Genomic DNA, 25,022 nt, shown 5'->3' with positions numbered 1-25,022 from the left:
CTTGTTTTTCAAAGATACTAAATAGTAAAATGACAAGTACACATTATATATTTGATCGAGGCAGTATATTATATACTACATGTATAACATTATATATTAAGTATGTGTGTATACATATATATACTTTACAAAGGATTTAAAAATTTTCTTAGAAATATCTACTTTTAACTCATTTCAATACTCACAATAAAACTGGTGAAAGTGTTCCATTGTTGGTATACCAGGAACAAAGTTATAGAGGTGAAACTTCAAAGCTTCACTCTTCAGTAAGCTATAAGCCATCTCTGTAAGATTGATTCCAACTATTGCATAAGAATACCTATGTCAGAAACATTACCAGTTATCCCACCTAGCCAAATAGTTCATAAAGTAAATTTTAAACTATGCAAGGAATTAGTAAAATGTTACTGTGATTAACTTCTAACACAGTATTGAATTTAAAATAATTTCTACATATTAAGAAAGTAAACCAGAACTGATTAAAAATTTTTGTTCTTTAGAGCCTATTGATTTTCTGGATCTAATCTAAAACATGAAAATAAAGCTCTGGTCACATGAATATCTAAAACCAAAATCCTCTTAAAAAAATCCAAAAGAGTACTACATACACCCTCATTGATTTCTAAAATACACTGGGTAATCTGATGGTTTCTCATTATCAGGGTATTTACTTCTATGATGTAATACTGTTATCAATATAATGCTTTTCAAAGATAGGTATCATTGAAATATAAAAATAAATAATGATAAAGCTAATAATTGCAAAGAATCAGACACAACTTAGCAACTGAACAATAACAAAGCTAATAATACCAATTTACATTTCACTTCACAAATTTCAAAGTTATTTCTCATTTTCCTATTCCTATTTCAAAGCCATTTCCCATTCTCATTTTCAAATCTTCCTCAGAAAACTTTTAAAAGGTCCTTATTTCCATTTTATAGATAAACTATATCTTGTGATAAAAATAACTGAAATACATACCAAATTAGTTTACGATCACATATATTAAAATAATGTCATGCAGTATTATTTATAAACTTATTAACTAAAATAATCTAATTAGAAAAATACCCTGAAATACATTCAAATTCAGATCTTCTAATTAACTTAAATTCAAGAGTTTACAGTTTCTTTAATATATCCAGCTTACCCTAATTTTGGATGATTTGAACGGGAAAGAATCTGATGAGCTTCACTGGTGTAATTTTCACTGAAATACCTGAAAAAGTTTTAGAAAAATAACAAAATTAACATGCCATTCAAACTGAAGATACCCAGAAGCAATTTTAAAAGCTACTGTCAAAATGACAGTCCTATTGCCAAAAGTACCCCAATCTCCATCTCAAATCCTTTAGTGACTCTGAGATGCTTCTCAATCAAAACTTAATTCTGAGCCATCAGGTCTATCTAGTATAGGATATGGGTCCTTTGCTAGATTTTGAAGTATTTTGACAAAAAAATGATCCAAAAAGAGATTTTTTTTTTTTTTTTACCTATCTTAAGGAAAATCCAGAATTCTGTTTGTTCCACATTTTTTATAAAATAGTCACTGTCCACCTCTTGGGACACTTCCTTTCACCTGAGTTCATTCCTTCTGTTGTAACTTAAGTCTGTACTGCTTAATGCCATTGTCAATGCAATCAGAAGAAAGTCAATAGCCTTCCTTTTGTTTAAAAACCAAACAAAAACATAAACAAAAACAAAACTCTCCTTGATGAGTGGTAGAACTAAAATACTGGCCATAAAACAGAAGTATTAGTAGGTACAGAAGAGAAATATATAAAGGCTCATACATCCTGTTGGTGTGTACTAATGGAACCTCTTTTGAGTTCTTATAGACCAAATCTTTTAGAGAAGTCAGAGCTAATTTTATATTTTCAACCATTTCTAGTACATCAATGGCCATCAAACAATATATCTGGATCTCAGTCATGTTTCAAATTAGTAGCTACTAGCTCTAAATAAAGTAAAAATATCTGCAAATTATTTAAAGGTCTATCAGAATCCCTTACCACAGAACTGAATCAAATCCTATTAAATTATTTAAGTTTTAAGCTAAATTATCTTCTGACAAGTGCTGAAAAATCTTGATTTCTAAGGAAATGAGCCAAAAGCAAGGTTACTCAGCAAAAATTAAGAAAGGAAACATCAGAAGAATGTGTATCTAACTGAGCTCCAATTATCTATGTAGTTTACAAGTACCAAGAAAAGAAGATGGACTTTAAAGGCTAAAAATAAAAGATCTATGTGTTTGGAACAATAATAAATTTTAAAATACTTTAGAATTTTCCCAAGTGAAAACAAACTGCATTTATTCTACTTAAATTCAAGTTTCTGTTTATCAAAGTGGAATACTGGCAATCTCTTTTTTTTGTAATTATTATTATCATGATTTTTCAGACTATTGTGCTTTATTTTTGAAAAGTAGACATATAGGGAACTTTCATACTCATAAATTTAGGTATTACAGAAAATTAAATACTTTTGTTACTGGAAAAAATCTGTAAATATCAAAGCCCTACTATATCTTCTATTTTCCTCCCAAATAGCCTTATCCATATTGATCTAGATTTTTTTTTTTTTTCCTCAATATGAACATAAATTAGCTCAGTTTGGGGATTAATTCTTTCACAGTAACAATTATATGAACTTTGTTATGGTTAGGGTTCCAACCCTAGGCATTTTATAAGCCTATAAATCACTACTCAAGGACAGGCCCAAACACTAGAATATCTCCATGTGCACATTCATATCCATATTAATCTTCCAGGTTAATTTCTAAAATAGAGTTGGTTATCAATTCTGATTTTAGTTACATATTTTGAGATTTCACATATGTGCCCAAGCATAAATATTAAAAAAGAAAAACAAGAGAGAATTCATATAGGCTCTGAAAAGTCAGGGATTTAGATCACTTGTCACAGATGGTGAAGAATAAGTGTGAAGAGGCTTTATTTTCATCTTGTGCGCTTATGTTTCCTAAAATGGAATCAGAGAGCCAAGTGAGAAGAGGCAAAAGGATATGAAGAGCAGGAAAAGAGTACATACAATTCCTTAAAAGCTAACAGAGAAAGAGGAAAAGTTAGTAAGTAAAGAAATCACACACACACACACACACACACACACACATACAGCATATGGCCAACATCTTCAAATTTTTGCCAGCATATTAGTAAATACTAACAGCACTGCAGCTACTAAAACTCCGAGGTAGTATGAAACAACCAGATTAATTCTTACTAAAACTAAACAAGATTGGCGATTACATGGAATTTCATTTAGAGAAGAAAAGAAAGTTTATTTTCACTTACACAAGATTGATTAATCCAAGCATGCCCATGCCTCTGAAGTCTGTTTTGGGATCATCACCCTGGAAACCAATGTCAGCCCACTGCTTGGAGATTCTAGCCTTCAACTTTTTCGTGGGCATTAGAAGATTCCAAAGCTGTATAAACATGCTTCCATATTACAAACAATAGTGATGCTCTTAATTACGAAGACATTTTCCTTCTCACAGCTGATATACTGGTAAGCTGAATACTTTCAATTAAACTACTTTTGTAGACAAATCACAGGCCCAACAAAGACTATAGAGAATGTTTCAGTTATCCTAAAAAACATAGCACACTTATTCCAATATAAAAGATTGATATAAAGAACAACAGATTGTGAAAAGGTAACAAATACACAGAAATCTAAAACAATGAGATGTCTTTACTTACTAAGTAACACATATACACTAGAATTGGTAAATTGCTTCCTTGAGAAGAACACAGTGCTAGGCACTTGGCCCTTGCCTCAAACACTATATTCTTAAGTAGGTTTTATTCTAATGGCAGGTGATTAGTCCCTAGTCAGAAGGAATACAAGTCTGAGATAGGGAGGGGATCATGGAGAAACAATACTTATAATATTAAAAAGTATATGATCATTATTTTTACAAATTTTCATAGTTTTAAAAGAAAAAAGTATGACTTGTCTATAAGTAAATATATTCCTCAAGACTGAGGATTTAAGAACAGCTATCAACTATTGGATAGCAACAAACTCAATGCAAACTAAAGTTAAAAAAAAAAAATCATTTTCCAAATTCAACACCACAAGTCATCAAACAAAACAGACTTAACAAAAGTTGATAAGAAAGTTTGTGAAAACTTGCAAAACAGAAATACTTGCATTTTTTTTTTCCCCATTTCACTATCATTTCAGGCATTGTTGAGTAAGGGACTCCTAATGAAAGGAGTATCCTGTTACCTAGAATGAAATGTGAAGACTTTGTGACCTTACTATAAGACAGGGTCAGGACTCTGGCCCTGAAGCTAACGCAGTCATCAGACTGGGTTTTCTCTGGTCCCTCCTCTCATTACTAACACATGCATCTGCTCACCTTAGCGTCTCGCCATGAGCTCAGCCAGCATTTGACTATGCCAAGAATGAGGCCCACAATGATGTGGTGAGAGACAAGGTAAGACCACTAATATTCAAAATTTACTATGTGTAAATATAATATTTCTGGGTTTCACCCCTGGAGATTCTGATTTCATAGGCCAGCATGGAACTCTGGATTCTAAACATTAAAACACTGGTTAACTTTAGTGAAGGTGCCCCTTAGACTTCACTTAAAGAGACATGGATCTCCTCAGCCCCTGACCCTGCTGAGTTTGTGTGAGGCTGCGTGACTCACTGCCAGCCACTAGCTCTTCACCTTTCAGTGAGTTTCATGATGAATCACCATGATGAACATTCCCCTGACTGAAATGCTAGGACTTGGGTCTTACTCCTCTAAGAGAAGATATGGTGTAGAGAGGGTCTGAAGTTAAGGGAATAATGATGATGAGAAGGTTATAAAGAGCAGTCCAGCCTCAGTGAGTGTCAGGTACTATGCTAACACCTGAAACATAAAAACTCAACCTGCAGCAAAAGTCCTTTGAGTCGTTTTATTATCCTCTTTGCCATAATCAAGTTTTATTTTTAAAGTACAGCGAAGTGCATATTTATACTCTTTCTGAAAACAAGGAAAAAGTTGTGTTGTTTTTAAACTTGTCTCTCACCGTTATTTAGATACTCTCTTACTGGAATGATGTTTCTTTCCACAGCACTTTTAGTTTATAACTAAACTAAACACCAGGTGCTCTGTGCTGTCTTCCCTAACGTTAAACATGAAAAAATACGATTAGAATAGGTGAAGTGGACGGGCAGGTGACTCATTTCTATTCCAGAACTGATCATTCTAAGACCTTCCCGAAGCAAATGACTTCATCTTCTCTAGGCTCCAGAACTAAACTCATCCCTCAAACAAAGGTACTAAAGTAGATGATTTGGAAAGCCTGCTCCAGGTCTAATATCTCATTTTGGCAGTGCACCGACCTTTCTACTCGAGAAATAAGAAATAGGAAGTTTCTAAGTAAATTTCTTTACTCCCTTAATTTTTAAATCTATTGTGGCAATATTCAGCATGTTTCATAAATCCCCAAAGATCTGATGTAATGATCTGAAAAGGGACCTCCATGTTCACAGTTTGAGAGGAAGCTGAAAAAATGTCTAATTTATATGAGGAATTCTATAAAACGTAGGGGGGAAAAGTCTAAAGCTTGTGGACTCATACTTCTCAGTTGAAAAGATCTCCCTTTTTAAGTTTATGATTTATTTCAGAATTAAAAAAAATTAAAATAAAATTTGAATATATTTTATTGATTCTTATCATAAAATTACAAAAATAGTTAATGAAAAATCTTTCACCAGCATGATTACATTTTCTAAGAGGCAAAGAAATCAGACAGCTGTGTAAGCCTCTAGACACTGCACACAGGCCTTACTATCTTAAGCCTGATTTATTTTCCAGTGTCACTCCAAGTACAGATTGCCAAAAACTTACCTTGATAAGCAGCTTTTCATGTTGCAGGTTATCAGAATCATACGGCTTTTTTCTCACACTTTCTACATCCAAATAGAGCTGTTTATAACCGGATATCTGTAGTAAGCATGCCTTCATGCAGATTTTAAAACTGAAAATGATAAAAATTATTATTTTTAAAAAACATACCTTCCTACCACAATAAAGTAACACCTTCCATAGCTTGTGGTTCATATGTCCATTTAGAAAGCAATTTCTAGTTTTCAGTTGAATACAATAAGCATCAAGAGCCTCTGAAAACACAAAACATTATACAAACTATCACGTAGGATAAGATAGAACAAGGCCTAGAAAGAGAGCAAGATGCGTAGGAAAAGCAAACTGCAAATTGTAAAGTGTGCAAATCCTCCATTTGTTCACTTCTTTTCACATTTTCTCTGAGCAATCTCACACATTTCCCAATTTTTATTGCCCAATATTAACAGGAGACCTGGTTTTCCAAGGAAGAAACAACACACATCACCATGACAGGTTCTCCCAGTTCTCCCGAACATAACAGCTTATCTTCCCTGAAGAAGCATGCTCTTTCTCAACCCATCTCTCAACCTATTCACGGAATCACTAAGCTAGTTCCCTAAGCTAGAATGCTCTGTGTTCTGACATTCCTCTCCATCAAAAACTCATCAAAAGGTCCCTTATCCCTTCTGGCTCTGAAATGTCCTTTAAAGACCCCATCATATATCTGTTTAACCTGGTGTATTTATGGCTTCATCATCTCTTGTCCAAATGACTCAGCTTCCTGTTTTGTCTTTATCCCTTCTACCAGCCTCCTATATCCTCAAATTTTCCTCCATCCTCCATCTTCCTAAAATACGTATCTGATAATGCAGCTTGTTTGCTTAAAAACAGAGGACAAATCCAAGTTTTTCAATGTGACATGTGAGTCTTTTTGCAATGTGTCTCTGATCTCGCACCCCACTCACTTCTCCCACCTCTGCTCTGCGCCTATCCAACGCTCTGGCTACAAAGGACTCCCTGTCATCTCCAGATACTCAAGGATGCTGTGCTTTGTAGCCTCTTCCTCTGCATGAAATGTCCTCCCTGACTCACTCAATGAGGTACAGCTCAAACGTTCCCTCTTCTGTGGAATTATCATCAGTTCTCTCCTGTACCTTTCCCTGTTTCAGCCTAAATAAATGACTCCTTCCTCAATATCCACATAGAAAGTACCAAATGAAGAAAAAATTGCTAAATATTTACTATCTCAATACACTTGTGCTGAGAACGCAAAATTGGAATAAGTCAAGTCCTTCTCTTATGGAACTCAGAATTCATTTGCGGAGGAGCAAGAGCAAATCAGTGACTACAGGACAATGGGTTAACTGTGTAACAGAGGACCTTCCTGGAGGAGGATGGAGGAACTGAATTTTGAAATACAAAGAAGGACACAGGTGCTGAAGTTACATTTAACTTTGGGAAAGTAATGGTAAGCTATTTTAGAGAAGGCAGATGATACACTGGCAATAGTACTTACTGGACTGGGATCCAGTGAGTGAGTGAAGTTGCTCAGTCGTGTCCGACTTTTTGCAACCCCATGGACTGTAGCCTACCAGGCTCCTCCGTCCATGAGATTTTCCACGCAAGAGTACTGGAGTGGGTTGCCATTTCCTTCCCCAGGGGATCTTCCCAACCCAGGGATCGAACCTGGGTCTCCCACATTGTAGGCAGACGCTTTACCGTCTGAGCCACCAGGGAAGTCCTGGGACGCAGAGATACAGGTTTCAGATCTCCTACTACTCACCTCTCTGGACCTCACTTCCTCATCGAGTGAAGTGTAAGGATTGAACTGGATGATTTTCACAAACCTTTCACCTCTAACGTTTCACAACTTTGTGTGATCTTTAACCTCACAGGATGTAAGCACACGATAAATGAGAATACTGTAGAAACACACACCTGGCATCTTTCTCAGGGTTAATATTCTTTTCCTTCATTATATCTTCTACACATCTGTCCACTTCACTCTGAACAACAAGTGTAGCTTTCTGTAAAACCTATTTGTGTGAAAGAAAGCTGTATGAGAAAAATCTCTTATAGCTTGGAAAAAAAAGGAGTATTTTCAAAACGGCAACTGTGCTGTCTTTTTATTACTGAGTTCTAAAAAGTTCCTTACTGGATAGAAGTCTTTAATCAGATATATATGCTGTAAATGTTTTCTCTGTGGCTTGCCAATTCATTTCTTAAAGGCGTTTTTGATAAGTAGTTTTTATTCTGATGAAGTCTAATTTTTCTATTTTTTTATTAAATGGTAATGCTATGTCTTCTCTAAAGAAACTTCTGCTTAACCCATGGTAGAAGATGTATATTCTCCTATGGTTTCTTTGAGAAGCCTTAACATTTTAAATATAGGTCTAAAGTCCATATCAAATTAATTTTCACAAGAGAGTGATAAGAGCCTCCCCACCCCCTACCCTCCCAATTTGGTGCCAGCTGTTCCTGCACTTTATTGGTTTTCCAATACTTTCCTGATCTCACTGAATTGCTTTCGTATTCTTTTTAAAAATTACATACGGTCTGTTTCTCTTCTCTCACCTGTTATATTTATCTCTTTGCCTATAAAGTCTTGGAAGTCAGATAGTATATGTCCTTTAACTTTGTTCTTTGAGAAGACTATTTGGGCTATACTAGGTCCCTTAAAACTCTGTATCAACTTTCAAAAATAACTTGCTGGGATTTTGACTGGAATTGCATTGAATCCACAGGTCAGTTTGGGGATTGGCATCATAACAATATTGACTCTTCTAATTGATGAATACAGTGTATCTTTCCATTTTAAGTTCTCTCAGGAAAAGGAGTTGTAATGTGGAAGTCTTACACAGTTTTCATTAAATTTATCCCTGAGTATTTTATACTGCTGGATGCTACTGTAAGTGGAATTTTTCTCTTTTTGTTTTTCAGAAGTTTATCTTAACATACAGAAACATACTATGTCCTATGACATGGCTAAAATAATTTACTAATAATGCTAGTAATTTTTAGGTTTCTTAGGATTTTCTATACTCATAAACTATGCCATCTGTTAATAAAGACAGTTTATTTCTTTTCACTCATTATGTCTTAGATTTATTTTCTTTGCCTTACTAAACTGCTTAGGTCTTCCAGCACAATGCTGGATAAAAGGAGAGTAAACATCCTCAGTTTTTACCAATTGAAGGTGCAGAGCATTCAATATTTCAGTGTTGTATATCATGCCAGCCTTTAATATGACGATGAAGTGCCTTTTTTCCTAGTTGAGAGTTTTTGACCATGAATGGGTACTAAGTTCTGTCAAAACAGTTTTTTTAGTATCTACTGAAATGACCATATTTTTCTGACTTTGTTAATGTGGCAAGTTACATTCACTGACTTTGAAAACATTATTATTTTTATATATTACTGCTTCCATATTAATCCCTAGTCTTAAAACAACCGTGTGGATATTAATACCTTCCTTTTACAATGAGTAACCTGCACAGTCAAAGGAAGTGACAGAATCTGAATTTAGACTTTTTTCATAGAAATAAAAAAGTAGAGCAGGTTAATGGAAATATCACAAAATCAGAAATCAATTTTACTCTACAAAGTATTGATAAATGAAGTATACAAATGAGATACAACACACACCATAAATTGTATGTCTAAACTGATGAGACTTTGCCCATTAGCTTATTGACAAGTTTATGCTAGATTTAAAACTTCAAGAAAACAAAGCTTTTGTGATTTAATTCAGTAAGTATTTAACCACCCATTTGTTGACCATTTCTTTTTAGTATGCTCTTGAAAACACAATTAGCAATTTTTAAATAATAAAATCATAAGAACACAATTTTAATGTTTAGTTCTCTAGTGAACTTTAGTAGCCAGTAAAGGAGATAAAAGATAATGAACATTTTATTTTCTTTAAACTTGTAACTACTACCTTAAAGCTTCCAGACACTTCACCTTAGCCTACCTTACCTCTTGTATCTCCAGATGCCTGTTTATAATTACATTCGATTTTGTTCCTTACTTCCTGTTTCATATCCCAAAGACCCTGATGGAATGTTGAACATATAGCAATCACTCAAATCTCTGCTCAAGGATTTGACTAAGGCACTAGAATTCTTAAAAAGTGACATCTTATATACAGCCTCACTTAATTCGGGCATAATTTTACAACACATGAAATCCCACTAGCAAATTCCATGACTGAAAATGTTAAAATCAATTTTAGTAATAATAGTTACACAGATCTGTGAAAGAGTTCCTAGTTTCAGAATCTCTCCAGATGTTCATCTACAATTTATGATGTTGTTACTCCATGAAACTGTGTTCCAGGTTATTAAAGGAACTATATGAGTGGATGCTGCTGCTGCTGCTAAGTGGATAGGTATAAACAAATTTTTAGAATCAGCAATTTGGTAACACTCTAGATCCCTACAGCCTCATTAAAGAAGGAGAGAAACAGATTCTGAACAAAAGAAGAGTCTATAAGATTCTGAACAAAAAGGTAGGACTCTGAGCTGCTCCCCACCACAATATTCATTCATGTATGAGTTATACTGACCATTTATAAATAAAAGACTAAATTAGTAAAGCACCTATTTTATAGGTCACACTCCAGAACTTAACTGATAAGCTTGCAACATTTAACAGTGTCTATTTTCTTTCTGGCATGAATCAGGAACTCATATCAGTATCACTAGACAGTAGTAGTAAGTGAACATTTTTTGACCCCAACTTTTAGATCCACATTGTACATCACGCCCAAATACAAACATATATGAACATCTAAAAAAGTTATAGATGTACAGTGACAGTGAAATCACTTAGTCGTGTTAGACTCTGTGACCCCATGGACTGCAACACGCCAGGCTTCCCTGTCCGTCACCAACTCCTGAAGCTTACTCAAACTCATGTCCATCGCGTTGGTGATGCCATCCAACCATCTCATCCTTTGTCATCCCCTTCTCCTCCTGCCTTCAATCTTTCCCAGCATCAGGATCTTTTCAAATGAGTCAGTTCTTCATATCAGGTGGCCAAAGGATTGGAGCTTCAGCATCAGCATCAGTCCTTCCAATGAATATTCAGGACTGATTTCCTTTAGGATGGACTGGATGGATCTCCTTGCAGTCCAAGGGACTCTCAAGAGTCTTCTCTCACAACACAGTTCAAAAGCATCAATTCTTCGGTGCTCAGCTTTCTTTATAGTCCAACTCTCACATCCATACGTGACTACTGGAAAAACCACAGCTTTGACTAGATGAACCTTTGTTGGCAAAGTAATGTCTCTGCTTTTTAATATGCTGTCTAGGTTGGTCATAGCTTTTCTTCCAAAGAGCAAGCATCTTTTAATTTCATGGCTACGGTCACCATCTGCAGTGATTTTGGAGCCCAAAAAAATAGTCTCACTGTTTCCATTGTTTCCCCATCTATTTGCCATGAAGTGATGGAAGCCGATGCCATGATCTTAGTTTTCTTAATGCTGAGTTTTAAGCCAACTTTTTCACTCCCCTCTTTCACTTTCATCAAGAGGTTCTTTAGTTCTTCACTTTCAGCTATAAGGGTGATGTCATCTGCATATCTGAGGTTATTGGTATTTCTTCAGGCAATCTTGATTCTAGCTTGTGCTTCATCCAGCCCAGCATTTCGCATGATATACTCTGCATATAAGTTAAATAAGCAGGGTGACAACGTACAGCCTTGACGTACTCCTTTACCGATTTGGAACCAGTCTATTGTTCCATGTCCAGTTCTAACTGTTGCTTCTTGACCTGCATATAGATTTCTCAGGAGGCAGGTCAGACGGTCTGGTATTCCCATCTCTTTAAGAATTTTCCACAGTTTGTTGTGATCCACTATGTTATTCAAACAAGAATCTAGATGACCCATACTCTACCTCTGCCACACCAACTAATCTATATACAGAGGAAAAAAACTGTGCACTACTATAGGGAAGTATAGCATGTGTTAGATTGAATAATTGGCTCTCATTTTTCATTCCCATGTAACTGAATTATATACCCACATGTCTAACATGGGTTTATGGTGAACATAATGTATCCTCCATCCCTTGACTTGGCCTTGGCCATGTAACTTACTCTAGGCACATGACACAAGAAAAGTTAAAATATGTTTGTGTGGTTGGAGCTCCAACGATTCACTATGAATCAATCTGGATTCTTTTCAATCTGGATCCCAGAATGAGATAACTGGAACAGACCTGAACTTGGCACCAGCTTAAGGATGAGCCTGTCCAGTCGACCCATATATGAGCCAGAAATAACTAACTATGGTATATGTCACTGAGATTTTATAAGTCTGTTACACAGAAGACTCTTAAAAGAGTCCCTTTTAAGAATGCAAGAAGATCAAAGCAGTCAGTCCTAAAGGAAATCAACCCTGAATATTCATTGGAAGGACTGAAGCTGAAGTTCCAATACTTTGGCCACCTGATGCAAAGAGCCGACTCACTGAAAAAGACTCTGATGCTGGGAAAGAGTGAAGACAAAATGAGAAGTGGGTGGCAGAGGATGAGATGGTTAGATAGCATTACTGACTCGATGGACATGAATTTGAGCAAACTGTGGAGACAGTGGAGGACTGTGGAGCCTGGTGTGCTACAGTCCATGACGTCACAAAGAGTTGGACACAACCACAATACAGCAATAGCTGACTAATAAAAGCATGAGTAATAAAAAGTGACTTATTTTGGATCAAAAGGTTTTCTATAGAAAACCCAAATAACTATCCAAAGCTATCCTAAGGACACAATCCATGAGAAGGCTTTCCCCCTAAACACTTTGCTTTCCCACAAGTTATCAAGTTTTGGGAAAAAATAAACAAGCAAACCCTCAGAACAGAACAAATTATACAAATACTTCTTTGTGACAAGTATTGCATGCTTCTCCCCTCCCCCTACACACACAAAGAGAAAAAAGTGTTTAAAAAAAAACGGAGTACTACTTCTTACGTGGGAAAACTTCACACAATACTCTTTACAGCAAAGACTCTTCCAGTCGCATACTAAAAATAATTAACTCTAAAACTGAGACATTCTTTTACAGAAAAAGTATCTCCAAGTTAATTTTCTAGAATTATTACCTTGATATGATCCTACCTTATTCTTGGAGTATGTCAAGGAATTTTCTGAAAAGAAGAAAAAGAATAATTACTTAGACTGTTTGTGAATGACTCTATAAACAAATATTATAAATACTGAGAAAATAACAAATTATTTTAATAGCTCTAGACGATATACTAATTTTTACATTTTTTTCTTTGTTTTTTTTTACATTTTTTTTCTTATCAAGAGGTACTTTGCCCTCCTCAGAGCAGTTAAAAGGGCAACTCTTAAGATCAAGCAAGAATTTAAGTCAGCCAGAAAGTTGTGAAAAATCTTGGGAAGTAATTAAACTTCAGTCATCCAGGTGCGCTGAGGTTCCCTCCCTGACAGTCTGCCATTCTTCCCCTGTTGTCTTGGCTACCAACACCCACTCCTCAAATCTAACAGGGGTGGATTTCCTGGTTGAAGCGCACTTGTTCAACACAAAAGAGGTTTTGGTTAAGTCATGATTTTCCCATTTAACACAGAGAACGTGAAGTGCAGTCCATCCCTGGTCTGTCTTACTCTGGTCAAAGAGAAATGACCTCCATCACACTTCTCACTCGTCTGTGTTCTAATTTAAAGTAATATTTTCAACTTAGCACAGAAAGCTGATCAATTTTAGAAGGTTCTAGAGCAGCACTGTTCAACAGAAATATAATGCAAGCCCAAATGTGAACCATGTATGTTCACATTTAACATTTAAATCCTCACATTTTCTAGTAGCCATATAAGAGTAACACAAACTGATAAAAGTAACATTGATATATTTTAACCCAACGATCCAAAATATTATCACTTCAACATACAATGAATATAAACAATTATTAGTGAGACACTTTTACATTCTTTTTTCACATACTCTTTGAAATCCAGCATGTATTTTATACCTCTGCACATCTCAGTTCAGACTAATCATATTTCAAGTGTTCAATAGCCACATGTGGCTATTGGCTACACAGTATACGACAGAGCAGATTTCCAGTCTAATGATCTTTCTTGGGGATTACCAGATACCTGTGATTGTTCTTTCATGAATTGCATTGAGAGATTAAAAGACTCAATATAAAAATGGATCTCCTTTACTTAAGTGAAAATTTCAAAGGGGTGATAGTAGTAGAGAGTTTTTTTTTCTAGAAAGTAGGTTGCAACCATAATCTAAAATACAACTGATGAATTAAATAATTGTTTCTTTTTCCATAAAATCAGTTTTAGAGTTAGAAGGATTCAAAGATCATGAAACAGATTAAGTGATTTGATCATGATACACAAGAGCATCTGTCACTATCAGTACTGGGAAAAATAGAATCTTATTCGCTTTTAATCATTCTTTTTTGAAAAACATTACCTATCCTGTGCGTCCTTTGTGCACCTACATAGGTATCAAAAATTCGCTGCAATTCACATTTTCCAGTCATCTGTCGTAAGAGCCATTTCATCCAAAATCGAAAAAAGTGCCCATAGAAGAACTCCCACAGAGCAATAAACATTTTTTTTTCCCCTGGAGAAGGAAATATATGACAGGTTTAATGACCCTAAATTGGATTTTTAAAAAGGGAAAAATTAGTTTATACAACTCATTGAATCCCAAATTATATTGTTATTCCATCATGTCTGTTTTGTAGTAGTGTTAAGCATCTAAGGAAACAATAACATTTATATTAATTAAATGATGCTGGTCAAACGGTCTATTTACCTCTTTTAAACAATTAACTGTAAAAATCAAACTACTTAGATTCAAGCTCTCAGTGCACTATTTCTTATTCCAAGAACGAAAGAACCCCAGCTAAGCAACAATTAAATCAAATACAGCATGTATCAGAATTGTTTGTATAAGGAACTACTCTTCTTAACCCCGTGGATAATGCCAGTTACATGTGTCCGAGTCAGGTGATCCCAGCAAACAAAAACACTACATATAGCTTACAAATTGAAGCACAGAAGTTGAACACGGAGTAGATCACACCCTGGCTAATTGCTGATTTTCCATTCAACAGGTGAAGGGCAGAAATGCTAAGAAGAGTAATAAACTACACCCTCGATAAAACTTAATCTTTATGCCCTAAGAAAAAATCTTCAGTTCTTAAATGAAGCGGCGTCGGGGAAATGCAAGTCAGGAGGAGTTACTTAAAAACTATAAAGAAAAAGCTCAACTCCTTCCTGCCTTAAATATTCCCACCGATACATCGTCTCCCGAGGGATTGTCAAATTGAAATCCCCTCAAGCCAGGGCAGAATCTGTGCAGTCAGAGACGGGCTGGACTGTGAATTTAAAAAGAATCCATCTGGTCCGCGCTCATCAGGACAAAAGAAGCCGAACTGCCAAGCAGAGGGAACGCCAGCCTCGCGGCGCCTGCGCTCCCCAGCCCTCGGGGGGTCGCTGCGCCGCCGAGCCCCCCTCCCGGAGTCTGGCCGAGCCCAGCTCGCGCCCTGCCCGCGAGTGGGTGGGAACGGCTCGCACAAAGCGCCGCCGGCCCGGACGCCCAGTGGACTTTGCGCAGGACGCCGCGGGGCTCGCGCGCCTCCAGCGAAGCCGCACGCAAGCAGCACCGGGCGAGAGGAAAACCAACAGCAGCCACCTCACGGGAGCGGAAGAACTAGGAGGAGCTGGAGCTGCCTCGGTTTCACCAACTGCAAACTGCCGGCAACGGAAACGACGCTACTAGCCGCGCGCTCCCTGCAAGCACCGCGACCCGGAAGTCGGGGAGCGAGGCGCTGGGAACGCCTTCCCCGGGACACTGCCCGTCCCCGCCCCGCCCCACCGGCTTCTCCGATTGGCCCGAGATCCACCAGTCGCGATCTCTGAAAGAATGACGCGCTGAGGGGCCGCGTCGCGCGTGCTCGGATGCTGGAGACGCCCGACAGTTGCCCTGACAACGGCTACCTCGCGGCGTGTTCCGCATCAAAGATAGGTCTTTGTCAGAGCGGCTCTGAAGACTTCGCTTTCCTTCAACTTCAGGTCAGTTGCGCCAGTTCAAACCGCGTACTACTCCTAGATTCCAAGCACTGGAGAAGCGATGTGCTTTGTGTAACTTTCATAGCGCCAAGGTTACAAAAGCGCTTTCACCTACATTTAATCTTAACTCTGAAGTAATTAGCACTTTATGGATGAAGAAACGGAATTTATGTTGAATGACTTGCCCATGACCACTAGCAGGAAGGTAAAGAGAGCCCTGAACGCTGAGTAAAGAAGTTTAGACCTTGTCCTTTCATGATAAACATCTAATCGTTAATTCATAGGACATTTATCCCTTAACCGGTGTTTGTTTTTTCTTGAAAAAGTAATTTATGTACATGATTATTTTTTTAAAATCCAATCTCAGACAATGTATTCATTAAGTCAAGTGTCTGTTGATTGGCTGTTACGCACCAGGCAGTGTTCCAAAAGGGAGTCATACACCAAATAAATGCAAATATTTAGTATGTCAGGTGGTACCAAAGTAAAAGGGTATTAGGGAAAGGAAGGAGTGTTTTTACATATAGTATAGTCAGGGCAGTCTCCATGTTAAGGTGCCACTTGAGTAGTGATCTGAATGAAATAAGGGGGGGTGGAATCTGGAGGAAGAGTATTCTAGACACTAGAATAGCAAATGCAAAGGGCTTGAATCAGGAGCATACTTCATAAGTTGGAGGAATAGCAAAAGGACAGTATGGTTGGAGAAGAAAGACCAAGGGGAGAGTAAAATATAAGTACAAATGACAACTTATATTGAAAAATGACTTTTACCCCCCATGCACAACTCCTGATCCCTCAGCCCCTTGCTCAAAAGCAACCAGTATTAGTTTTTTATACCTTCAGGGGTATTCTATGAAATATATATATATATATAGAGAGAGAGGTATATGTAATATTCCCTCCCGCCATCTCCTTGTTCCCTCCCGCCATCTCCTTGTTCCCTCCCGCCATCTCCTTGTTAACACAGATTGAAGCAGCAGTACACACTCTTCCACACCTCAACCACATTTTTTAAAAAGGTGCTAATTGTAAAACAGTAGACATGTGAAGGGTGCGTAAGTCATCATCCCTGACCCATAGAAGCAACCAACTTGGTAATGAAATCTGGACATATACTATAATAATAAAACAAAAAAAATAATAAAACATAGACTCAGATCTTGAAAGGAACTTAAAGATTATCTCGATGAATATTTTTTTATTGTACCTAAAAAATATTCAAAAGGCAAAGTTACACAGCCAATCTGGCAAATTATGATCTAGAAACAAACCCCTATTTCAGGGGTCTATTATTACATAATACCTTCATATAATAGAGAGTGAGATAATTCTGTAGTACAATTATATAATTCTTTTACCTTTTCAAAGTGCTACACTGAGTGGGGGAGGGGCAGAGAGGAACTCTTCTTATTGTCTCCGTGCTGCCTACTAGCCCATGTCTATCCAGGTTTTTCTCTGGGAGAGGCAAATGCTCTCCCATTTGGTCAGAACTCAGGAAGTTGATTGAACTGATTTATTCGAAGTAGGATCACTGTCCATTATAACGCCTTGTGCATATGATTTCCTTGTCTGCCACAAATTCATTTGCATGTAACTAGCAGATACATTAAACCAGTCCTGTGCCTCAAGGAAGACTGGCCTCTGCTCTTTCTCTCCTATTCTATCTATTTGGCTTTCTTTTTCCATGTGGCTGGTTAAATGATGGTTAAATCCTAAGATTAGAATTCTGGCTTCAAAAAGGTAGGACCTACTTAGGTCTCTGAACTAACTTCTAAATTTCAACCAGGTCTTACTAGATATGCCTACATGGAAAACAAAGGCTGTAGTGTAATGGAGTTTGGTTGTATTTCTGAGTAGTACTGAGGAATCTCTGTTTTCTTGGATTCTCAGACTAAACAGCCAAGGCACTGTTGGTTTCGAAGCTGCTTAATGGGAAGAGTTGTTTGGAATGACTGTTAATCAGCAATTTGTTACAGTGTTCAGTTTGATTCATGTGCATCCATCTGTGCTAAGTCACTTCAGTCGTGTCCCACTCTTTGCAACCCTATGGACTGTAGCCCTCCAGACTCCTCTGTCCATGGGATTCTCCAGGCAAGAACACTGGAGTGGGTTGCCGCTCCCTCCTCCAGGGAATCTTCCTGACTCAGGGATGGAGCACATGTCTCTTATGTCTCCTGCATTAGCAGGTGGGTTCTTCATCACTAGTGCCACCAGGGAAGCCCCTGATCCATAGAGGACACAAGTAAAACATTAAGTCCTCTTGTGAAATGTGTGTGAAGTCTGGGATGCAGCAAGTTTATACTGAGAAGGCAAAGTATACACTCCTTCCACTAACAGTGAAATGGATTACTACTGTGGAAGCATTAAAAATGTTAAGGACAATCGACAGATGAGTGGATAAAGAAGTTGTAGTGAGTATATACAATGGAATATTACTCAGCCATAAAAAGGAATGAATTTGAGTTAATTGTAGTGAGGTGGATGAACCTAGAGCCTGTTATTCAGGGTGAAGTTAAGTCAGAAAAACAAATTTTGTATATTAAAGCATATATATGGAATCTAGAAAAACAGTTCTGATGAACCTATTTACAGGGAAGGAATGGAGACACAGACACAAAAAATGGACTTGGGACACAGCAGGGAAAGGAGAGGGTGGGATGAACTGAGAAAGTAGCATTGACATACATACACTACCATGTATAAAATAGACAGCTATAGGGAAGCTGCTGTGTAACACAGGGAGCCCAGCCTGGCACTCTGTGATGCCCTAGAGGGGTGGGATGGGGGCTCAAGAGGGAAGGGGTACATATATATATATATATATATATACATATAGTTATGACTCATATGTGATGTTGTACAGCAGGAACTAACACAACACTAAACCAGTTATCCTCCAATAAAAAAATTTTTTAAAAATGTTATGGACAGTGACAACCCTGATTGGTTTTATGACGATTTGTGTTGCACTTCCCTGAAACTCTGTTAGACACTGTGCTTTGGGGACCCCTAAGTGTGTGAATTCCCCAAATAATTCTTTTAATGGAAGAACAAGGAAATACACAGAATTACAAGGTAAATGTGTACAGCTGCTAGTAACGGGCTTTACCAATGAAAAGAAAATTTAAGCTATGCAAAATTAAGGTAATGGGCTGGGGTAAAGACAGTAACTAGAACAAAGCAAATAAACACTGAATCGGGTAGAGCTATTTATATAATCAAAAAAAAACCCCAAAACAAAACAAAAACCAAACAAACAGAGGGTGAGAATGAGGGGGAGTAAAGAAGCAAGAATTCTGACAGGGATCCTACAGAGAGTTTGGTGGCACATTAACAATGATTGGGAGCAGGAAACCTACTCTAGCTCCTGTGTCCACCTCACCTAAGTTAAGCTAAGTCTGTTCCAGTTAGCCCAGCCTGCATGAGTTTAGGGCTAAGGATGCTGAAGGTAAGAGGGAAATAAGGTGTGTTTAGCACAGAGAAGTTATTTTATTTCATCTATTAGGATTGTGGGAGAAAAGGACAACTAACTTGAGGGTCAGGAAGTCTTCAATTGACCCCTGGTAGGAGGTCCAAGATTGTATGATACAGTTTATGTTGAGTGGCAGAGGACAATGGAAAATCTTTGGGGGATTGTCTAACTGTGGTGCAAAATGTACTGTATTATCATCAGGGGAATAGAAGGACAATATTAAGGTACGAAATCGAAATTTGGAACAAATGAAAATGTTATGGTGTGTGCATGTATGCTCAGTCATATCAGTTGTGTCCGACTCTTTGCAACCCCATGGACTGTAGCCCACAAGGCTCCTCTGTCCATGGGATTCTCCAGGCAAGAATACTGGAGTGGGTTGCCATGCCCTCCTCCAGGGAATCTTCCTGACCCAGGGATTGAACCCACGTCCCTTATGTCGCCTGCATTGGCAAGCGGGTTCTTTACCACTAGCCCCACCTGGGAAGCCCAAGTGTTATAGTGGGCAGCACAAGAATCACAATGAGGCTGAAGCTGGAGAAATAAAGTAGGAACCATCCAGTGCTTGCCATTCCCTGAATCTCTAATTAGAGTGGATATGATGAAGTGCCTTGTCACTACTAGCTTAAAGCCATGTGTCTTTTAAGAGACAGAAGTTTGCCCTTTTATGTGTTTTCAATTAAACACACAAAAGGAGAGCCCTGAGGACTGCTCAGACCTCCATTTGTAGTTAGTACCACGCAGTGTCAGGTTCAGGAAAGACATAGGAAATCTCATCTCTCATTAGAAAATAATGCAAGCAGCAGTGCTAATCTCCACCAATGCTTTCTATTAATCCTCTGTGGTCCACAAGAAAAGACCCTTGGAAATAACTGTTAGTGATCATGATTTAAACAAGGTAGCTGGGGCTTCCCTGATGATCCAGTGGTTAAGACTTCACTTTCTAATTCAGGGGACGTGGGTTTGATTCCTGGTCAAGGAGCTAAGATCCCATAAGCTTTCAGGGTCAAAAAACCAGAACATAAACAACAAAAGCAATATTTTAACAAATTCAATAAAGACTTAAAAAATGGCCCACATTAAAAAAACATCTTAAAAACTCAAAATATGCAAGGTAGTTACCATGGTTTAAATTAGTGTCTGTTGTACCAAGTATTTTAAAAAACTATATAAGAGATTCAACAAACTAACTTTGACTGCAATATTTTTTGTGACATCTATGCTGTCTTCTTTTTTTTTTTTTTAACATTTATTTGATTACAGTTGATTTACAATATTGTGTTAGTTTCAGGTGTACAGCTTCAGATTGTTTTCCATATAGGTTATTACAAGATACTGAATATGGTTTCATGTGCTAGACGGTAAATCCTTGTTGTATATTATATTTAGTGGTCTGTATCTATTAATCACATACTCCTAATTTATTACTACTCTCCTTTTCCCTTTGGTAACCATAAATTTGTTTTCTATATCTATGAGTCTGTTTTTGTTTTGCAAGTGAGTTGATTTGTACCTTTTTTTTAAGATTTCACATATAAGTGATATCATATGATATTTGTCTTTGTCTGACTTACTTAGTGTGATAATCTCCAGGTCCATCCATGTTGTTGTGGATGACATTGGTTCGTTATTTTTTATGGCTGAGTAATATTCCATTGTATATATGTACCACATCTTCTTTACCCATTCATCCGTCAATGGACATTAGGCTGCTTCCATGTGTTGGCTGCTATAAATAGTGCTGCTATGAACATTGGTGTGTATGTAACTTTTTGTTTTCCACTTTTCCAAATGTATGCCCAGCAGTGGTAGTCTTTTTAGGAACCTCCAGACTGTTTTGCATAGTGGGTGCACCAACTGACATTCCCATCAACAGTATAGAAGGGTTCCCTTCACAGCTATGGTATCTTCTTGATCTCACTCTCAGAGTAAGATCAGTTTCCTTGTACAGGAAAAGGGATGTATAATATGTTTATGGTTCTTCCTCAACGACATCTGACTTTGGGGACTCCAACTCACTGCTACAATTTGGTGAGACTGTATTTAGAGATGATCACTATCAAAATGAAGTTAATTCATTATACTGATTACATCATGATCATTCCCCACCCTGGAAGGAGACACCCAGGAGATATGAGAGCTGTACTGGTACATATGATGCGCAGAATCAATCCAGTTTAGATTAAGAGCTTAGCTAAATCAGTGAAATTTCTAAAGGTATTTGGGCCTCTAGAGGTATTATATATACAAACAAGACATTACTCCCCCTCCAGAACTCTATCAATAAAAAGGAGGCACCACACCTTAAAGGAATATTTGACAAGCTATGAAAAGTATATAATAGGTACTGGCCCAAGGCTGCTGCTGCAACCCTCGGTTCTAGCACATTCATACATAATTTTACATAATTCATACATAAGTTTCTGATACCACAATATATTCAAATTGGAAACTTTGAATTAAATATAACACTGCCACCTCGTGGTGACCACTGGGATTTGGGGCTCAAAAGGTTCCTGATGCTGGCACTAAGAGAGCCAGTTTGCCAGTGTGCTGTTTGTGCTCGGGTATAAACAGTCCCCATGGTGCTAGTGGTAAAGGACCTGCTTCCCAATGCAGGGGATGGAAGAGACATGGGTTTGATCCTTGTGTTGAGAAGATCCCCTGGAGGAGGGCATGGCAACCCACTCCAGTATTCTTGCCTGGAGAATCCCATGGACAGAGGAGTCTGGTGGGCTCTAGTCCATAGGATCAAGAGGTGGACATTACTGAAGCAACTTAGCATGCATAAACAGTCCCCATAACTTAAGAGTGGCAAATTATATTAAAATATGAACTACCTGTGATATCATATGGGTGATGTCAGAAAGAAGCCGCACAACAAAATTCTCAAATAAGATGAAATTCATGTCCTGAGAAGTGTCTCTGTGGAGTTATAACACATGGCAGGCAGCATCTCTGCTTTTGGACTAATTTGAAGTTCACTTCTGTTGCTAAACTGTCTAAACCTCATGACTCTTTCCACTAAAACGAGACAACTTTCTTGGTTTATCCATAGAGGCCCTGCATAGTGGAAACCTGAATATATAAAGCAGCTACTGTTTGTTCTATAGACAAGAGAGTCAGACAGTCAGACAGTCAGTTCTAAAGACAGTCAGATGATGTCAAGGTAAGTTCAAGCAATGGGCCAAATTAAGAGCATACAAGACGGTAGAGGGAGAACTTAGTTCTTTGCCTCAATGTTTGGACATGTTAAAAAGAGTTATGGGCAGTAACCAATAAGCGAATCTGGGTGATGCCCCTATTAGTTACTGCCTGTAAGTTATATAATACTGTGCATAAACTATACATCAGTGAAAATAAAAGTGTTCATTCTGGCCCCAGTTTCTTCTCCACACACTTGCCCCCAACCCCCCAGTGAAATGGAAAGAATTCCAAAACCTGAGAGAAGGGAGCCACACCATGGAAGGGCCTGGAATCCCAAGCAATCACATAGAAAATTGCTGGTCAATTGGACATACTTGAGCAAAAACAAAACATCTATTGTATTAATCCATGGAGGTTTAGAAGTTCATGTGTTCCTGGAGCTGGTTGTACTTTAATTAATCAGTTGTTAATATGTTCAAATCATCACTATGAAGTAAATAAATAGTGAATATGAAGATAATGTGTTTGGATTTATGACTTAGACTATATATACAGATTTGAATTATAATAGCATACAGTTTATAGTAAAATGTACAGAAATAAGCAGTAAGCTTGCTTTTCCACCATTTGGATCTAAGAGTCTTGATGCAAATACAAAGTGTTTCTACAACCGTCGAGTGTGTCGCACAGAGCCTGGGTGTTCTGAATAAATCCATCATCCTTTTGAGCCTAGCATCATGGCCTCCTTGGGTTTTCCAACAGAGATAACTATGTAGATAAGTTAAAGCACCAGCTCTTTTTCCATTGGATCTCCTGATTTACTCCTTCTGATACCAACAAAAATCTAGTGACATTCAGAAGCAGTTAAGAGCCAAATTTAGAAAGATTCAACAATTAGACACTCTTGGTTATTAAATCACTTTCCTTCAGTTTAGCAGTATGGAAAATAATCCTAGGACTTTTTTCTGGGCAAATAGACTTGTTCAATTAGACCTGTTTATACTGAGGTTTTTCTTTATATATACAGTGATGGCCTTGTAAGTTATCAACGTAACTACGCCTACCAAAATTTTGTTGAGCTCTCATTGTACCCTTACCCATGAGGTTTACGTGTACAGGCTTGTTTCAGTATATTTATTGCTTATTTGGGGGAATTAGGCTCTGAAGCAGCTTTTCCTCCTGTGAGTCCCATGGTCTCCTTGGAAACAGGCCTCCAGCTTCTGCCCACAGCCAGCTCTTGTTCTCCCAGAGCTCGTCTACATGGTATGGTAAAGAAGCAGGAAGCCCTCCTTTCCCAGGCATCCATCCACAAGTATTCTCTATACCATTAACCTTCTTAACCACTGACATGAATGTCTGAAAGTACATTTCTTAGGAAAATCATCAATTATTCAATCTGCTTTAAATACATTGCGCCCTTAACCATGGATGTAACTCAGGCTCACCTTGGGGATCTCTGCCCCTTATAGCAAAATGAAAGGCAGATACCTGATACACTAAAAGCATTCAGAGAAGTGGTCTGCTGTAGTCACATTTTGATTCACGAAACACAGAAAACTTGAGACCTTGAGAGGTGGAAAACAGTTGAATGGTCAGGGAGGAGACTGGGCATCCTGGACTGTGGGTAAATATCAAGAGAAAAGGCACAGAAAGAGAAGCGTGAACATGACATGTTCAGGATAGAAGAGGGTCTGGCAGGTCCTTAAGGCATGTACGGGAATATCAGGAAATACTGAGAAAGCAGAGAGCAGCCTGATGGATTGAACTTTATCACTAAGGAAGAATGGAGCTACTCAAATAAGACAGTTGACACTAGAGAACTGGTAATCTACTGGAGTAAAAAGTGGACCGCAGAGTGTAGATACTACAGTGTGGCCAGCCTGAGTATCATCTTGAGAATATGGCTATTGGGGTAGTGTAGAGCAACAGAAATGCAGGTCTGGAAGATGAGACAATTCAAAGGAGGACTGTAAAGATTTATAAATGATGGGGCATAATGAAAAAGAGTAAATTGATCAGGAAAACTATAGTGACCTTGGCAAAAGTCAAATGACTGTAGGAAGATAGCTAGCTTGGGGAGGAAGTTTGAACATCATCTTACGGGACATCCAAGAAGTGCTGAGAAGACAGTTAATGAGAAACTGGAGCTCAGGTAAGAGAACAATGAAATATTGATTTGGAAATTCCTTTGTGCTGGATAGCTTGGTTCTCCCACTTCAATCTACTCTGCATCTTTTCCCACCCTGCTTCATATGCCGGGAGGAAGGGTCATATAATATAGCATATAGTACACATCAAGCTGAAGTTCCTTATCTTTTGGCTTCCAGTAGAGCTTAGTCAGTAGGAAGCACTGGCAAGAGACTGAAGGGCTGGAGGAGAAGAAAGTAGAGGTATTCATTCCTCTGGGCTTCCTCTTTTGGCATCTGGGTAGATCACTGCTTAACTGAAGGCCACAACTTCTAGCCTT

At 37.9% G+C, this 25,022-nt stretch overlaps 2 protein-coding genes across 42 annotated transcripts in view; one reads left to right on the top strand and one right to left on the bottom strand.

Annotated features, from left to right (window-relative positions):
• ELMOD2 (ELMO domain containing 2) overlaps window positions 1–15,632 on the bottom strand; it is a 28,129-nt gene extending 12,497 nt beyond the window's left edge. For 2 of the 5 annotated variants that reach the window (XM_081540665.1, XM_081540663.1), the window contains exons 1-8: window positions 15,146–15,632; window positions 14,330–14,482; window positions 12,997–13,025; window positions 7,815–7,912; window positions 5,880–6,009; window positions 3,316–3,449; window positions 1,155–1,223; window positions 186–319 (exon numbers count right to left, since the gene is read on the bottom strand). In XM_081540665.1, the coding sequence (XP_081396791.1) occupies window positions 186–319; window positions 1,155–1,223; window positions 3,316–3,449; window positions 5,880–6,009; window positions 7,815–7,912; window positions 12,997–13,025; window positions 14,330–14,471 (736 nt within the window). In that variant the 5' untranslated portion in view covers window positions 14,472–14,482; window positions 15,146–15,632. Of the gene's footprint in view, window positions 1–185; window positions 320–1,154; window positions 1,224–3,315; window positions 3,450–5,879; window positions 6,010–7,814; window positions 7,913–12,996; window positions 13,026–14,329; window positions 14,483–14,908 lie in introns of all 5 variants that reach the window. The other 3 variants (XM_081540664.1, XM_081540662.1, XM_081540661.1) reach the window with 2 other exon arrangements.
• A 215-nt stretch (window positions 15,633–15,847) lies between these two features.
• The window catches only part of MGAT4D (MGAT4 family member D), a 58,386-nt gene continuing 49,211 nt past the window's right edge, over window positions 15,848–25,022 (top strand). For 18 of the 37 annotated variants that reach the window (XM_081540656.1, XM_081540658.1, XM_081540641.1 and 15 more), the window contains exons 1-2: window positions 15,848–15,939; window positions 22,467–22,577. The gene's annotated coding sequence lies outside the window, so the exon portion shown is untranslated. Of the gene's footprint in view, window positions 16,142–22,466; window positions 22,578–25,022 lie in introns of all 37 variants that reach the window. The other 19 variants (XM_081540648.1, XM_081540655.1, XM_081540654.1 and 16 more) reach the window with 2 other exon arrangements.

This window comes from Giraffa tippelskirchi, chromosome 11, assembly GCF_054371585.1.
Source record: "Giraffa tippelskirchi isolate mGirTip1 chromosome 11, T2T-mGirTip1v1.2.pri, whole genome shotgun sequence".
In the NCBI taxonomy this organism is placed as follows: Eukaryota; Metazoa; Chordata; class Mammalia; order Artiodactyla; family Giraffidae; genus Giraffa; species Giraffa tippelskirchi.
This window is presented reverse-complemented; position numbering and strand designations above follow the sequence as displayed.